This window comes from Ricinus communis, chromosome 10 (assembly GCF_019578655.1).
Source record: "Ricinus communis isolate WT05 ecotype wild-type chromosome 10, ASM1957865v1, whole genome shotgun sequence".
In the NCBI taxonomy this organism is placed as follows: domain Eukaryota; kingdom Viridiplantae; phylum Streptophyta; class Magnoliopsida; order Malpighiales; family Euphorbiaceae; genus Ricinus; species Ricinus communis.
Window position 1 is genome coordinate 9,266,342 of NC_063265.1, and position 16,837 is coordinate 9,283,178.

At 28.9% G+C, this 16,837-nt stretch overlaps 2 protein-coding genes across 9 annotated transcripts; one reads left to right on the forward strand and one right to left on the reverse strand.

Annotated features, from left to right (window-relative positions):
- Nucleotides 1–1,039: 1,039 nt before the first annotated feature.
- LOC8284312 (E3 ubiquitin-protein ligase RING1) lies at nucleotides 1,040–5,873 on the reverse strand. 6 transcript variants are annotated; one of them, XR_007217695.1, is made up of 3 exons: nucleotides 4,427–5,872; nucleotides 2,959–3,038; nucleotides 1,040–1,284 (listed from the first exon to the last, which is right to left on the reverse strand). XR_007217695.1 is itself a non-coding variant. In XM_048380248.1 (2 exons), exon 1 carries the CDS (start codon nucleotides 5,783–5,785, stop codon nucleotides 4,799–4,801), a length of 987 nt encoding a protein of 328 aa, XP_048236205.1. In that variant the 5' UTR covers nucleotides 5,786–5,873; the 3' UTR covers nucleotides 1,040–1,284; nucleotides 4,774–4,798. The 6 variants fall into 6 exon arrangements, 1 of the variants encoding a protein (XP_048236205.1); XR_003079681.2 differs by having other exon boundaries at nucleotides 4,359–5,872; XR_007217697.1 differs by having other exon boundaries at nucleotides 2,947–3,038; nucleotides 4,359–5,872.
- Nucleotides 5,874–8,981: 3,108 nt separating this feature from the next.
- On the forward strand, nucleotides 8,982–12,610 carry LOC8268594 (phosphatidylinositol transfer protein 3). 3 transcript variants are annotated; one of them, XM_048380246.1, is made up of 7 exons: nucleotides 8,982–9,108; nucleotides 9,308–9,652; nucleotides 9,867–9,962; nucleotides 10,589–10,765; nucleotides 10,969–11,067; nucleotides 11,243–11,485; nucleotides 11,926–12,610. In XM_048380246.1, exons 2-7 carry the CDS (start codon nucleotides 9,611–9,613, stop codon nucleotides 12,412–12,414), a joined length of 1,146 nt encoding a protein of 381 aa, XP_048236203.1. In that variant the 5' UTR covers nucleotides 8,982–9,108; nucleotides 9,308–9,610; the 3' UTR covers nucleotides 12,415–12,610. The 3 variants fall into 3 exon arrangements, with proteins under 3 accessions (XP_048236203.1, XP_048236204.1, XP_048236202.1); XM_048380247.1 differs by lacking the exon at nucleotides 8,982–9,108 and having other exon boundaries at nucleotides 9,154–9,652; nucleotides 9,791–9,962; XM_048380245.1 differs by lacking the exon at nucleotides 8,982–9,108 and having other exon boundaries at nucleotides 9,154–9,652.
- Nucleotides 12,611–16,837: the final 4,227 nt, after the last annotated feature.

The window sequence follows — 16,837 nt, forward strand, 5'->3', positions numbered from 1 at the left end:
GTAAAAGTTCATAAGAAACATTTAAAAATCTTAGATTTTAATGAAAACTTAACAATTTATTAAATTATTTAAATTATATTAATAAGCCTAATAAATCGTGAACCACGCAATGCAATATTATCCTTTAATATTCATCATTAATATAATTCGCATAGTGCAAATATAAAGTATTAAACTCAAAACTTATATTTTTAAAAAAATAAAAAATATTCTTACCATTTAAGATAAATCTAAATATGACTAAAAATTAATAAATCTACATACAACGATTAAAGGTGTTAATGCGTCAAGAACTAATTATAAATACTTTTTCAAATTTACATATTATAGATTTTTTTTTTTTCAAAACTATCTTTTCCTCATTTCACAAAACAATTTAATGTATAAAGGGTTACTCAAAAAATTGATGCTCATTTTCTGCTGCGAACTAAAGTGATTTGCAGGAAAAATATTAAGGATCAATAATAAGTATGTATCGATTTATTTAATTTTAAGTATTTACGTTAGACAAGAAGAAAAAAGAAAACCTACAATTAATCAAGAATAATCACTTCCAGACTTAACTTACTTCAACCAGTTAGAAGCTTAAGATAGTCCCTTCTGATAGAAGGGAAAAAATAAGAATAAAAAAGGAAAATGGAAGATACGAGCAAAAATAACTACGTTTTCAATATTGTTTTAGTTTAATATAAAATTAAAATTAAAATTATTTTATCATTGACACCAATAATAATACTTAATTATAATTAAAAAATAATAAATCTAACATATAATTATTATATAACACATATATAAAAATAAAATTTATATAAATAAGAAATTATCAATCCACTTCGCCATTTATAATTGACGTTACTTATTTCCATGAAAATAAATTTTCCATATTTCATTCCGATTCTCATTGATTTTCAATGAACCAAACACCATCGATGAGAATTACTCATTTCCATTTCCATTCTCGCCTAATTTTTTCAGGAACCAAACGACTCATAAGGTCGTCTTCAAACACATCGTAGAGAAAAATAAAAGAAATCACAAATAAAGACTAATGATTTACCAATTCATTTTCTTACTATCCATTTTATCTTTTCTGTTGCAACTTTTGCATATAGTATCAGTATTAAAGCAAACACCAGAAAATTCAACTGACAACTCATAAATGAGATTTAGTAGATGCAGATATTAACATATTGAATTAAGCAGTCGTGTAAAGTAGAGGTATGAGCAATTGAAAAACTAGCGGAGAGACCTCAGCCAACAAAATCGAGATTCATTGATTTATCCCTGAAAATCAGAAAGAATGAAAAAAGTGAGAAAGATAACTATATATTAATGCTCCAACTTCCTCTCTAACCAAAAAGCACATAAATAAGTAATCACTTTTCTGGGTCATCCAGCTCAGTATCATTGGACAGTCACATCAGTTTAAAGTATGTGCGTACAACACCACCACAATAAGTAATACTCTCCAAACGAAACCTATAATTCACTATATAGTTAGGAACAACCTATGCACTGCAGTTCAAAGTAGTTATAACTACTATGCAGTGCAAACAAAAGAGTACATCAAGAGAGAAGCCATTATAGAAAAGGAAAAAGCCTGGCAGAGAATAACATAGCTCTTAGATATCTAACAATTCGGGAGCCCCTTCAGCATAAAGGAAGTGTTACAAAGGCTGGAGCACATATAAAAGCCATCTCATTTTTATACAGAATCTAAAATCTATGCAGTAAGACTTTTCAATGCAACCAAGAAAAGATCCCAAAGATACATGCACATGCCCACTTGTCCCCGGTAGATTTCTCCTGCATAAGCATGCAGGGCACACAAGCGCAATTCTAAACACAAGCCTGAACTTGTATGCGCAGGCACACAAAAAGAAAAATATAACTTTAGATACAGCTGTTTTCCGTACATAAAGATGCGGATTGCAAAATGTAGCCATTTGCAGCAAGGTGAGTGACATCCTAATAGAAGATTTGTTTCCTCCAATGCATAATTGATAAACTCAATAGCAAGGCAAGAAGGAAATAACGACAAAATTGACTGTGACATGTTTTTGATTTATGTAAATCGTCTTTTTTCTCAACAATATTCTGCATCCAAAGCTCCAGGGTTGATCCTCCCTTAGGTAAATATTAAACAACTAACTTCCTTTTTCAAATTTATTAAGCAACTAACTTCTAAATAATACCTGGAGATCTTGTGTCGCGTGCTTAATAAGCTGACTTAGAATTGAATAATTCCTTGCAAGTAGAGCTTGACTAAGGAACAAGGATGAACACTACTATAATCAAGGGTCAAACCAAACACTAATTACTGCCTTCGCAGTAATAGGGAAAAGTTTATGTTTCAACGAATCACACGTAGAGATATGGATAACACACAAAGAGTTAATGGTATTTCATAACTAATTGATTGAGCAGCAGCTCGTAGACCACCCAAAAAAGAATATTTATTATTTGATCCATATCCTGACATAAGAAGTCCAATGGGAGCAATACTAGAAATGGCAATCCATAAAAAAACACCAATGTTTAGATCAGTTAAAACGAGGTGAATATTGTTTCTCAATCACAGATATTAGATGCATATTAACACAAGTTTCAGAGTAAGACACCTACAAGGCGAATCCTGTTCCACATAATCAATAAGACAATAAAGTCCATTTGGACATTAGGCATATACATGTTATTAAGTTATTTCTCACATGGGACAGCTAAAACACTTAGTGGACTTCAAAATAACTTGAGGTGGCAAGCTGCAACTCTAACATGAAAATATACATTTAACCAAGTCTTTCTAACTTAAGCTATGTGTGAGCATGTCTGGTTGTCTTTTCAGCTCTTACTTACTAATTCAGAATTTCTATTTCCCAAAAATATTTAATTAAAAATTATTTTAGTTCCAGTTTAGTAAAGGCATGGAACAAATTATTTAAATACCTCAATACTTACAACTAAAATTGCTAGAACCCTGCACCAAACTAGAACTGTGTGTATGTTTTTGCTCTGGCAGATGAAGGATGGAAAGTCAACTGCAACAGAATATACCCCACATTAGGATAAGTAGGATACATAATGAATTACTCAGAAGCAGCTTATGCACGTCTAGAACATAAATGTAAAAGACCTGTCTAAACAAGACAAAATCAACTGACGATATCCAATTCCAAACTATAACTCGAGAAATTTTTCTACAAATAAAGCAGTCATAATTAAAAAAAGAAAAAAAGAATCAAAGATCAATTTATTGAATAATGTGCCAAGCTTTTAGTCTTCACGAAAACTTATTAACAAAAGTTCCTTTAAATAGCTATATAGAAACTTTAAAAGCCAGCATATACAACAGGAAATTATCATGAATGATATACAATACTACTGTAGAAGTCTCAATTACTGAAAGCAAGAATGCAAAGAGAGGGAGAGAGAGTATCTATCTAAGCTGTGCGGAAGCAAGCCTTTTGAAGTGATTTGGCTTGTAAGGACCCTGCTAGAACTGCTCTACAGACATCAGTCATGTATGCTATACATACAAGTCTGCAATACAAGTCAGGTAATTTGTCCACCTTTAAGTTACAGGCCTCAAATGAAAAAGCTGTGTAACATCTTAACATCCTCCTAAGTGATTCTAAGAACTTGCTGATTTTTCATTATCAACATCTGGCCTTGAAAGAGCTTTAACTTGGGAATTATTCAATCTTAAGATTTTCAAGAATAATGAATCTTGAAACTGACTAAGATGTTGGTCCTAAGACAAATACCACTATAGATTACACAAAGCATATCATTTTGGCAAGTGAATAGAGCTACACTAGTTAAGAAGTATCAAATAGGTACCCATTCAACAGAAAATATTAGAAACACGAGGGGACTTCAAATCAAAAACTCCAACAACACATTATCATCATTTACATTTATTAAACTATCATTTTGGAATTTCAAAGAACTGTTTTCTGAAAAAAGTGAACATGATAAGTGATTAAAGGAAAACTAATAGTTGAGGAAAAAAAAGGTTAATACATCTCAATCAACTATTTTAAAATGCATAACAGCCATAAGTGCATACAAACCTCTAAAGTAACCTAACACAAATGAATTTTAGACCAACCTAACCCTTTTTTCTCCATTAAAAGAAAAATGCCACCATAATACCAACAACAATTAAACCATATAAAAAATACAACAATCATACCACATAGTCAATACCTAAAAAGTTCAATTACTGTTAAGAAAGAGAAATTGCACATCTTCATTTTATTAAAGAACACTTTATAAGAACTTCCTAGTTATCATACTTTATAAGCAAAGCAGGTGCGCAGGCATAGAGGTAAACTTGCAAAGAGCAGATTATCAACCTTGACAATACTAGCTCAAAGATTTCCAAAACTTGCAGAACTCATTGTGAACACATCACATGACATACCCTCTGCTATGCGCACAATTAAGCTCTTTAGTTAATTAGACACCTTCAATTTTGCACACGCAGCATGTTCTTCTCAGAAAAAAACAAGACTGGCTTAGTTGCTTGAGAGCTCCAAAATAAAGAAAACACAATAAAACTTGTGACACTTAATGATTGAAAAGAAAAACAGTTACTGCCTTAAGATCCCCTATACAGTGCAATACATAAAACTGACGAGACACAAATCTTTTTCCAGTAGCATTCCTAAAACTGAAAATTAATTTTATAGGATATAAAGTACAAAGTTTATAAAATAGAAAATGAATTCGGAAATAAAAACATTTCTTGAAAAGTAAGGAAATGCATACAATCACAATCTTCAATCCAAATTCTTTAAGAGCTACTCTGTCCACCACCACCAACACCACCTGCCCCACCATCATTACCAGACCCATGTCTCCCAAATGGCCACGGAAGTGAAATACTAAACCGCCTCTCCACAGTCCGATTATCCCCAGTAGTTCCTGCCACTTCATTGCTCCCTTGACCCCCTTCAGCCCCTCCACGAGTTCGACTCTCATAATCAGAGTCATCAGTAGGCAACTCATACCGACAAACAGGACACGAATTATGCAATTCAAGCCAAGGCACTATGCAATCATTATGATAAACATGTTTACATGGCATTTGCTTAGCCTCAGCACCTTTCTCAAACTCATCTTTGCAAACAGCACATTGATTCATCTCAGAATTCAACAATTCCTCAGTAATTCTAACCGCAGGCAAACCCTCAATAGCTGATTTCGAGGCCGGAGGGGTCCCATACCTGTTCGGATCATTCTCAGCCAGTTGCTGAATCAATTGCTCAAGACCGGGACCAATAAAATAATCCCCAACATTTCCAGGCAACCGAAAAGCCGTGTCAGACGACGGATGGTTATCAATCACAAATTGAATACGGGCCCCACCGGAATAAAGATTCTGAAGATGATTTCTCAAAAAGTCCATAGGATTAAATGCATCTTGACCAGTACCAGAAGAGGAATTTCCAAAATTTGGGTTAGGGTTTTGGAAATCGATATTTGTGGAGGAGGAGAAAAGGAGAGGTAGAAGGGTGGAGATAGGATCGGGGAATGAGAAAAAAGGATCAGAGAATGGATCATTAGGATTGGGGTTTTGATTTAAATTTAGGTTTTGGGAATTGAAATCCAGATTAGAGCTGGGGTATTCATATTCTTCGAGGAAACCTTCGTGACATAAAGGACATGATGGATCGGAAGACGCGGACTCTGGTATGTTGACTGTACGGTCGCATTGGTAGCAGAAGAATAGTTTTGATGCATCGGAGGTGGCGGAAGGCGGATCTCCGGCGAACGACATGATTTACCTGATTTTGATTGGAATGGAAGAGTCAAGGTTTGGCTGTCAGATAATACAAGGATAATATCGATGATTTCCCGTATTTCTTTTCAAGTTTCCCAGAGAATTAATTATTATTTGCGGATGGGGTTTGAACTTGGTGTTATTATGAATTGTTAGCCGCGACTTAGATAGATTTTGGCAATTACACCCAGTTCCAAACTAGTTTTAGTCTCTTACTATTACAACACCAACAACACGTGAATTTTTAATCTCTTAAGGAAAAATATAAATAATTGATCTTTATATATCACCCATGTAATATATTTAATTGTATAATAAGATTAATTAATTAGATATTTACTCGTGTATTATACAGTTTTTATTATTATTTTGATTATAAAATAAATTTATATATATAATTTAATAGATTTTTTAATATTTAATATTAATTTATAATATTTTAAATAGCAAACTAATTACTTTAAATACTTCTTTAATACTTTAAATTTTTAAAACTTATAATTAATTTTAATGATATAAAATTATTTTAAGAATGCTTATAATTAATTTTAATGTTTTATAAATTAATATTATTAATATAATTGATATTATTATTTTTTAAAATTAGATATTTATTATATAATTAAAAATAATCTATAATTAAAATATTAATTTATAATTTAATATAATATTAAAATATAATTCAATATATAATTTTTAAATCAAAGTTATTATTTAATTAAAAAATTAATTTACTAATTAATATAATATTAAAATATTATTAAAATATTATTTTTAGGATAAATTATATTTAAAAACTATTATTAGTTAATATAATTGTTAATATAATATTTAAATATAATTAATATATTATTTATTAGCACTAAAATTAATATTTAATTAAAAATCTAATTCATAATTCAATAAATTAATAGAAAAACTATGAAATATATATATATATATATATATATATATATTATTTTTGATATTTTTATCTAATTTTTTATGTATGAAATTTTTATTTTAACATGTGTATCTACTTTATCTACTTTTAACAGGATGGAATTTAAGCTTATTTACAATTTTATATTTTTTTTATTAATTTATTGATTCATAAGTTACATTCCTAATTAAATACTAATTTTAATCCTAAAAATAGTATATTAATTATATTTTAATATTATTACTAATAATCAAATAATAATATTAATTCTATATTAAAAATATTATTTTAATTATATTTTAATATTATATTAACTAATAAATTAGTTTTGTAATTAGATAATAATTTTAATTTTATAAAATAATATTTTAAATTATATATTTAGTATATATATAATAACAAATTAATTTCTTAATTGTAAACTAAATATTTATTCTTAAAAAATAATAATTTCCATTATATTGATATATTAATTCATAAAATATTGAAATTAATTAATAAATAATTTTTAAAATAATTTTATATTATTGTATTAATAAGATTTTAAAATTTTAAAAAAAAAGTTAAAGATATTTAAAAATAGTTAGTTTGCTATATTATCTTAAAATTCTACAAATTAATATTAAATATTAAAAAATTTATTAAATTATAGCTATCAATTTAATTTTATAATTAAAATAATAAAAATGGTCGTGCAACGTACAAGCAAATGACTAATTGTATATAAGTTTGAATTTCATATGTTAAAAATAAGTACATATATTAAAACAAAAATCTTATATCTCAAAAGTTAAGTACACATAAAAAAATTAATTAATTCTAAAAATAATAATATCAATTATAGTATTAAGTTATATAATACTAAAATTAATTAATTAATATTTTTAAAATAATTTTTATATTATTATACTATTAAAATTAAAATTTTTGAAAATAGTTAATTTGTTATTATTTTTTAAAATATTATAAATTAATATTAAATTTTATTAAATTGTATATATTAATTTAATTTTATAATATAAATTATAATAACGGTCAGCATGGGTAAACGACTAGTATATATTAATTTCCGAGATCTAAAATTATTTTGACATGTGTGCTTAATATTTTGACACATAGATTTTTATTTTAACATGTGTACTATTTTTGAAATATAGGATTCAAACTTATATATACTTTTACAGTCTTTTATATTAATTTATTGATTAATAAGTTATATTTATAATTAAACACCGATTTTAATTCTAAAAATAAATATATTTATTATATTTTAATATTATATTAATTAATAAATAATTTTTCAACCAGATAATAATATTAATTTTAATCTAAAAAGCATATTAATAATATTTAAATATTATATTGACTAATAAACTATTTTTTAATTAGATAATAATTCTACTTCTAAATAATAACATCTTAAATTATATTTTTAATATTATATTTAATAATAAATAAATTTTTAATTATATAATAAAATTATAATATCAATTATAATATTAAGTTATATAATACTAAAATTAATTAATTAATATTTTAAAATAATTTTTATATTATTATACTACAAAATTATAAAAATTTATAAAATTAAGAATATTTTAAAATAATTAGTTTGCTATTATTTTTTAAATATTATAAATTAATATTAAATATAAATTTTTTATTAAATTATATCTATCGATTTAATTTTATAATTGAAATAATAATAACGGTCATATAATCTACAGTAAAGTAAAATGATTTATTTGATTTTAATTGCTTAAGCAACATTTCTCTTTATATTAGGTTACCCGATTTGAACTGAAAATGTGCTAAAGCGGTCCGTTGTTTTAGTTAAGAGTTAAGAGGATCTCTATTCTCTAGGAATTGAATTTGATCTCTAATGATACAATTACGACCGCTTTCTTTGGTACTATGACCTCTTATTTAGTTTAAGAAATTGACTTTATTCGGTATATCATTAAGATATTTATTTAATAGTATCCTAATATTTTATTTTAATTTTTTTATATCAGTTTATTTTCTAAAAATAGATTAATATATATAAATAAAATTATATTTTATTATTCTATTGAATGTGTCTTTTAATAATATTATTATGATGGATCAAAACCATGTCAATTCAAGCCCATTGAATTGCTCATCCAAAGTTTGGGTTTTCTCGTTTTATTGCAGTGTGCACTGGCAAGGTCCAAGTGCATGGGAAATTGGGGACTAATTTGGACATAGAGAATTGAGATCCAAGTAAGGTCCAAGCCCATCCCATGCATGCAGATCAATTGGATGGCCTCAGAGCCAGCCAGAGGTTTGAACGTTTGGTTATGTATATGCATGTGGTGATCAACGACTAGCAGGTTGGCATCCATCGACTAGCAGCAGCAACCTGTGGTAACAACAAGTGTGTGTAATCTGGACTTTTAACTATATTATTAATCAATAATTATTCTGACCCATAAAGAGAAATCTTTGGTTGGCATTGCTCTGATTAGAATAATGGCGGAGTTGCTGCCGAATTTCTCATTTCATTTGCGAGTAATGACACGTCTGGCATAACAGTGTTTGTTTGTTTGTTTGTTTTCTTTATGTGGCTCTGTTAGTGGGACAATCTGCAGAATCCCTTGTCAAATATCACTGCTGTTATACGAGTATGGTCTGATCCTTCTTAAGTTAACGAGCAGTGCAGCCCAACTGGTCATGGAAGAAACTTCTGTATGGACCCTGACTGCCAGGTGCTAGCTGCTTTATCCTCCAACTGCTGGTCAAAAACACCACATACATCCACCTTCTATCTATTTCTTCTTTCAATTGTACAATTATATATAAAAGAATAATTAATAAATAAATAAAAGAAAAACACTACCCTTCCTCTATAGATATCCACTCTGCATGGTTTGGTTTCCATGTCTAACAAGGCAATTCTCGGTGATTTTCATGTCCACAAGGTTTGTCTACTTTCTTTCTTCTTCTCCTGTTTTGCTGATTGTGTATTTAACTTGATTTAAGTTGATATGAAATGTGCTTGCTTCATTTGTATGTTTTGTTTTTCTGAACTAATGAGAAGGACTTTCTATTGACTGAAGATTAAACATGGCGATAGTTTGTGATTATCAATATGTTGTCGCCACTGAGTAATTAATTCAATCGTGTTGGTTTCAGCCTGCAATACCTGGATTGAAACCTGCAAAGATGTCCAAAAGATTGCGAGCAAGTGGTTCTGAAAAATCCCCATCACCTGAAGAGCAGCGAGCTAAGGTATTTTCAGCAGTAACCTTGAGATTGCATTTCTAATTTTTACTTTAACAGATTATTCTTCTCATTATTATTCGATGCACAAGTCTTGTTGCCTCGCAAATTCTCTGATTGTTCAAACTAGTTGGTTACTTTTATCACATTCTGCATTAAAGGTGTTATCTTCCTCTGTAGTTTTGGGGTACAATGCTTTATTGTGAAATGCGGTTAATTATAAATCATTTTATCAGAGGCCTTAATAACATAACTTTAAAAATTACAATTTACAGAAATATCTTTAAAGGGCTACCTGCAAATGTTTGCATTTTTTTTTTTTGGTTTTGTGGTGAATATGGCTTATGTGTGAGCTACCAGTGTTCATCAATGATTTTATGTGGTCATTTCTTTTATGATCTATTATACTTAGATTTATTTTAGCCCTTAAAAGTGTTTCCTCCGTTTAACTGATTTAATGCCATTTTATATTGCTCTGTACATTGAAAGCAGCTAACAGCATATTTGCAATTATTTGTTGGACATTTTTTAATATTCTTTCATTGTGTGTAAATCTTATTCTCTCAAGAAGCTTTCGTGATGCTAATTTAATTGAGTGTTTAAGAATTGAACTAGTTGGCTGCCTATGTTTTCAGATCAATGATGTTAAGAAGATGATAGGTGCTCTTGCTGATAAGTTTCCAGCACTTTGTTCTGATGCATCAATATTGAGGTATCTCAGAGCAAGAAACTGGAGTGTAAAGAAGGCAGCCAAAATGTTGAAAGAAACCTTAAAGTGGAGGCTCGAATTCAAGCCTGAGAAGCTCCAATGGGTATGTCTTCATTGCTTCTAATAATGTCTGAATGGCTTGATCACACAAAGACCAGAAAATGAAAAAAATATAGCTACTTTTTGCAATGACATTCATCCTAATTGAATTAGTAGGGTGCTATATGTAGTCCTTTAGCTGAATGGGATCCTCAAAGCAAGCATGACACATGACAATTAACTAAGATCATTATCTGTTGCTTGTAGGAGGATATTGCCCATGAAGCTGAGACAGGAAAAATATACAAAGCTAACTATTTTGACAAGAAGGGAAGAACTGTAATTGTCGTGAGACCTGGTTTCCAGGTAGACATATTAATATTCAAAGAGTTGCTGGTTATTTGATATTGTTTACAAGTCTCAGTATTTTTGTCATCTAGCTTTGACAATGGCCTTAAATGGCCATCAGCTGAACCTTTTTCTTTTTTCTCCAAGAAGAAGAAACTAAATGTTGGTATGTTTTTAATGTTTCTTGTGTCAGAATACAAGTGCGGTAGCAGGACAGATCAAACACTTAGTTTATTGTGTGGAAAATGCCATACTGACTATGAACCCAGATCAGGAACAAATGACATGGCTAGTTGATTTTCAATGGTGGACAATGGCCTGCATCTCAGTGAAGGCAGCTCGAGACACACTTAAAATCTTGCAGGATCATTACCCTGAGAGACTGGGTGTTGCAATCCTCTACAATCCACCTAAAGTATTCGAGTCCTTTTGGACGGTATGACCATTACTTATTTCATTTTGAGATTTGGCCAAAGGTTTATATACATGAAACAGCAATGCAATACTGCTGTACGAATCCTAATGTTTTTCCACTGGTGTTGACTTCTACACGTTCATCAAGTGTACACCGCGAGAAATATCACATATTTGTGCAAATTCTTTCCATTTATAGTCTCGGTTTAGGCTTCTTTTCTGGATTTGCAATCCATACACATCCAGATGTGCACGTTCTGCGGACATGCATATTACTTACACAAGAATTCTAAGCTGCACTTATTCTCTTATGAAAGTAGCATTTGGACTAACAGTGAGCTTAAGTTTAGTGGTATAGGAACCGTATTTCTACTTGTGAGGTCTCGAGTTCAAAATATCATATAGCATTCTAATAGCCATATTTATTTTGTTTTAGATTTGCTGAAACTTCCCTTATTGCAGATGATGAAACCCTTTATTGAGCCAAAGACATACAAGAAAGTGAATTTTGTCTATTCTAATAAGCCACAAAGCAGAAAGATAATGGAAGAGATCTTTGACATGGATAAGCTGGAATCAACCTTTGGAGGAAGAAACTCGATTGTATTTGACTATGAAGCTTACGGATTGCGGATGAAGCAGGAAGACAAGAAATTTTCTGACTTAAACAGCTCTGAATCTGCATTGCCAATGCTGTCTATTACATTGGAATCACAGCATTCAGATTCATTGATTCCAAATGAAGATTCATCTTCATCTACTGATGAAGATACTTCAAACTTGGAGTTGGATCTTGATGAGGAAACACAAGATCAGCCTTGTAATTGCAAGGATGACGACAATGACGATGCAGCAGAAGTGGGTCCTGATAAGGAAACAGAAGATCAACCTTGTAGTTGCAAAAATGTTGGAAATGGTGATGCAGCAGAAGTGGTGAAAGAACTGAAATAAGATCAGTTTAACACACTTCTTGACATCTAGACAATGTTGATGAGCACAAGGCTCGAAAAATGTGAACTTGACCCGGGAAAAGATGCAAAAATTAGCGAGTTAACATGAGATGAAAGGATGGTTTCTGGTATTATTGTTATTCTTTTTCAGTTGTTGAAGATGCAAAATTGCACCTTATAAAATAGCATGAACTCAATATTTGAGTCAAAATCGTTGGTTTTTGTACAAAATAAAATATTTACATTCACCTAAATTAATCCAGTAATATGAATCTCTTAACATCTTGATTGCATTATCTATTAAAACAATCAAATGCCAGATTCTATAATGTGCAGACCAATCTGAGCATGAGAAATCATGAAAGATCAGCAGAAGCTCAAAACTCAGAATTCAATGGTTGGCACCACCTCACCATTCAAGGACTGCGAAAGACGTGCTGTTTGTTTGTTTTATAAGAGCCCTGTCGTTTACAACAAGCAGCTGTCGTTTAAAGCTCAAAAGGAAGGTTGATTATTGAAGAAGCTTTCTAACATGTTCCTGGACAACCAATCAACTGCCTGGAAACCTGGTAGTAGAATGTCCCAGAAAATCTGGAGTTAGTGCTCCTCCCACCATTCGAGGCAGCAGAGACAGACATCTGATCTTGTTAAATTATATATATTTTACATGTAATCACTTTATATCATTTGCAGTACTCCGATTTAATACATGCCTATTCCACAAACTTGTCAACATGAATTTCAACCAGGAAAACGGACTATCTGATGAGATTATCAGCAATTTTATAATTGTCAGCTTTAAAGCAAAAGTAATTTTTAGTTGTGCTACTCAGAAAGGGGGTTAGCCTTTCTGCAACGAATAGCCTTCTCAACCTTTTCTGAAATGGAGGCAGCTTGTAGCACAATAGTTTTGAAAATTTTGATCCAAACTGCAACATAATAAATAAAATTATTTTCTTTTTTGTCTAAATTCAATGTCTTTATGAAGTAATCAAACCAAGAACTGGGTCCAAATGCATTAAAATTTTAGATTAAAGAAAAGTGGATTAAGTGATGGGTTGACACTTTCACAGGTCCCAACCGCCAACTTGGAAAGCTGAGATAAGGGGAATAATATAATAAAAATCCCTTTTATCCATGGATGTAATCATCATTCCCACCCTATATTTTAAAATAATCATTCTGCAAGCAAACATCATAAAAAATTATAAGGTAGGTTTATTTTAGTTTTATTTTTCTTTTTTTCTGTTTTTCTTTTTTTTTTGAAATGGAAAATAAAAAATAAATCTATGCGTACCTTAATGTTCTTATACCATTTGAAATAGGTTTTTGTAGCATTTAGTTAGGGTTAAGTTTTCATTTAAGTTATTTAATTAGTATAAAAGGTATAAAATTTATTTGCAAATATAAAGTTTATATATTTTGAATTAAATAAAAGTTAGTTAATTTGTATGGAATTGGTAATAGATAAACTAACTTCTATCAGAATAAATAAAATTTATAAATGAATTTCATATTAGTTGTTTAATATATTTAATAATATTAAGATATTTTTTTAATTTTATTATGTTAATTTTTTTATATTTTTTAAATAAAATAAATTTTAACCGAACATAATATAATAGTAATTTAATGTTAATTCAAAGTGTAAATTAATATTAGAAAACGTCAATATATTACAAAAGAAGAGGAAGCAAACCTTACAAATTAAAAAATACAAATGTAGCACAAAATACTATAGCTTGACATTAGTGTTTGCTATATTCATTTCTTTTTCTTTTTTTAGATTTTTCTTTCAAGAATATATTCCTAATGTGGTTTTTTATTCAATGTAAAAGAGAAATATATCATAGTATTTGATGGGGTTAATTACTACGAAATTCCTAAAGTTAGATTAGAATTATGTTTATTTTCTTACCATTTGACAATATAAATTAGTTAGTTTTTGAGGTTTTAATATTTGTCAACTATAAAATTCATCTATTAATTTATTGTATTAATCGATTGAATCCAATGACTTAAACAATAAAAAAAAATTCACTATACTTTTAAATCTAATGTTAAGTATCGCAATCAAATTTTTTTATTAAATTAGAGAAATTTATTTAATTTTAGCAAAATTTAACCCTAACATTTATTTTTTGAGTAAAGATTTTAACAAATTAAAATAAAATTTTCAATTTTAATAATATTTAATCTCAGTTTCTAACAAAAATTTAATATATTTTTTATTCGCTCAATTTTCTTTTTTCTGATAAAAAAATCTTAAAGTTTCATTCAATTCTACCACAATTTACTCGTAGCATCTAAAAGTGTTGATAATTCATTAAAGTGATAGCAACGCAATGTTTATTTAAATCTATATCTATATCTATAGATATATGAAAGTAAGGACTTACCTTTTCTAGCTTCATAAGAATATTTTTATGATTTTTAAATTATTTTTTCAAATTGGGATGAATTTGAGAGTTTATATAAGAAAAAACTACTAAATATAATAATTATATAATTATTAAAGAAGTGCATTAACTATTCTAGATAGATATATATTAATTAATACTAAAGATTTTATAATTTCACACTCAATCATTTAATTACTTAAAATTATTTTTCTCATAATTATTTTAAAATTTTCAATCCACTTACTAGAATTATAACTTTAATATGATTTTTATATTTTCTTATAATTTTGCTCTTAATTTTTATAAAAATTATTCTAAGATTTTGAATATATTTTTGTTCGATTTTATAAATAAATCTCCACTTTTATATTTTAATTTAAAAATTTGTATATATATCTAAATAACTTATGATTAATAAATCACTGCATTCATATTAATATATAATTCATGTTAATTTATGATTAATAAACCACTGCATCCACATTAATGTATAAATGATGAGAACCCATGTAGCACAAGGAATTCTACTTCAATAAAGAATCTTAATTCCACTAAATATTCTAATATAGCAAGGAGTCCTGATGACATCAAGAGTTCAAATGACAAAAAGAATTTTATTTCCACTAGGGATCCTAATCCAATTAGGAGTTCTACCGAGATTCAACTTTGATTAATTGTATTTTATTCATGGATTAAAGCCCAACGTAAAAATATGAAGATCATATCTGATTTATGTTAAATTCAAGCCCAAACGTAAAGCCCAAGTCTAAGATTGAATATTCAAAGTTAAAGTCCAAGTCAAAATAAGAGTTTTCTTTTAACAAGTCCAAGTCAAAATAGGAGTTTTCTTTTATTTTACTTCAAGTTTTGTTTATTTAGGAGTCTTGGCCGCATATCCTAGTCATTCTAGGATTAAGATTATTTTATTTTAAACTCTATAAATATAGCTGTGTAATTCGGCAAAAGCATATCATTTGATTGAATAAAAATCTTGTTTTTTGCTTAAAGAGTTTCTTTGAGTGGTCTTGAGATTAAAATTTATTGTTTAGGTTTTGATTTTACTTTTACCTTAATTTAATTCTATTAACTTGTTAGTTTTTAGGATTAATTAAGTTCATCTCATTATAGCTATTGATCTTATTTCTTTATAAATAAGGGTGATAGTTCCGCAAATAACTTTTGGCAAGCCTTATAAGTATTGATCTTGGCGTTTAATCTTCTCTTCCATAGAAGGTTTACATCAAAGTCAAATAGGAGTTTTCTTTTAACAAGTCCAAGTCAAAATATGAGTTTTCTTTTGTCGCTTGAACTCTTGATGTCATCAGGACTCCTTGCTGGATTAAGATCTTTAGTGGAATTATGATTTTTTGTTGAAGTAGAATTTCTTGTGCTACATGGGTTCTCATCAATAAATAATTTATAATTAATTTTAATTGTAAAAATTTGTATATGCATATATGTATCTAACAATGTTAGTTATAATATGTAAAATATATAACTAAACTATTGAGTTTGTCCTGTTTTTGTAATTGGCCCCCTAAACTCAACTCAATTCAATTGGGTATATGAACTTCACGAGTTGTTATTTTTAAACCTTTCACAGATGGAAGTTAAGCGCTTTGGATTAACTTCTTGTGAAAAGTGTGTTCTATTAGTTTTAATGTGTTGTTTATTGTGCATTAAAATTATTTTATAAATTTTATTAAATAAAATAAAAAAATACATTTTCTAAAGCACTAAAATAAACCGTTGTAATCCTTCAGCTTTTCCGCCATCAAGTAATTTTTCTTATTCTTACATTCTATATATTCGCATCAGTAACCATACTTAGGAAATGTTTAACAAATATCAAAAGGCGACAAGTTTTGTTTAAGAACTAAAACTCGTTATTTACTTTTTGTTTATTTGTCTGCTTTGTCACGACCCACCTTGGGGGCCCGTGACCGGCACTAGGGAATGGGTAGGCTTAAGGCCACCGAAACCCGTAGTAAGCCTTACCAATCCGCAAATCCATATATACAA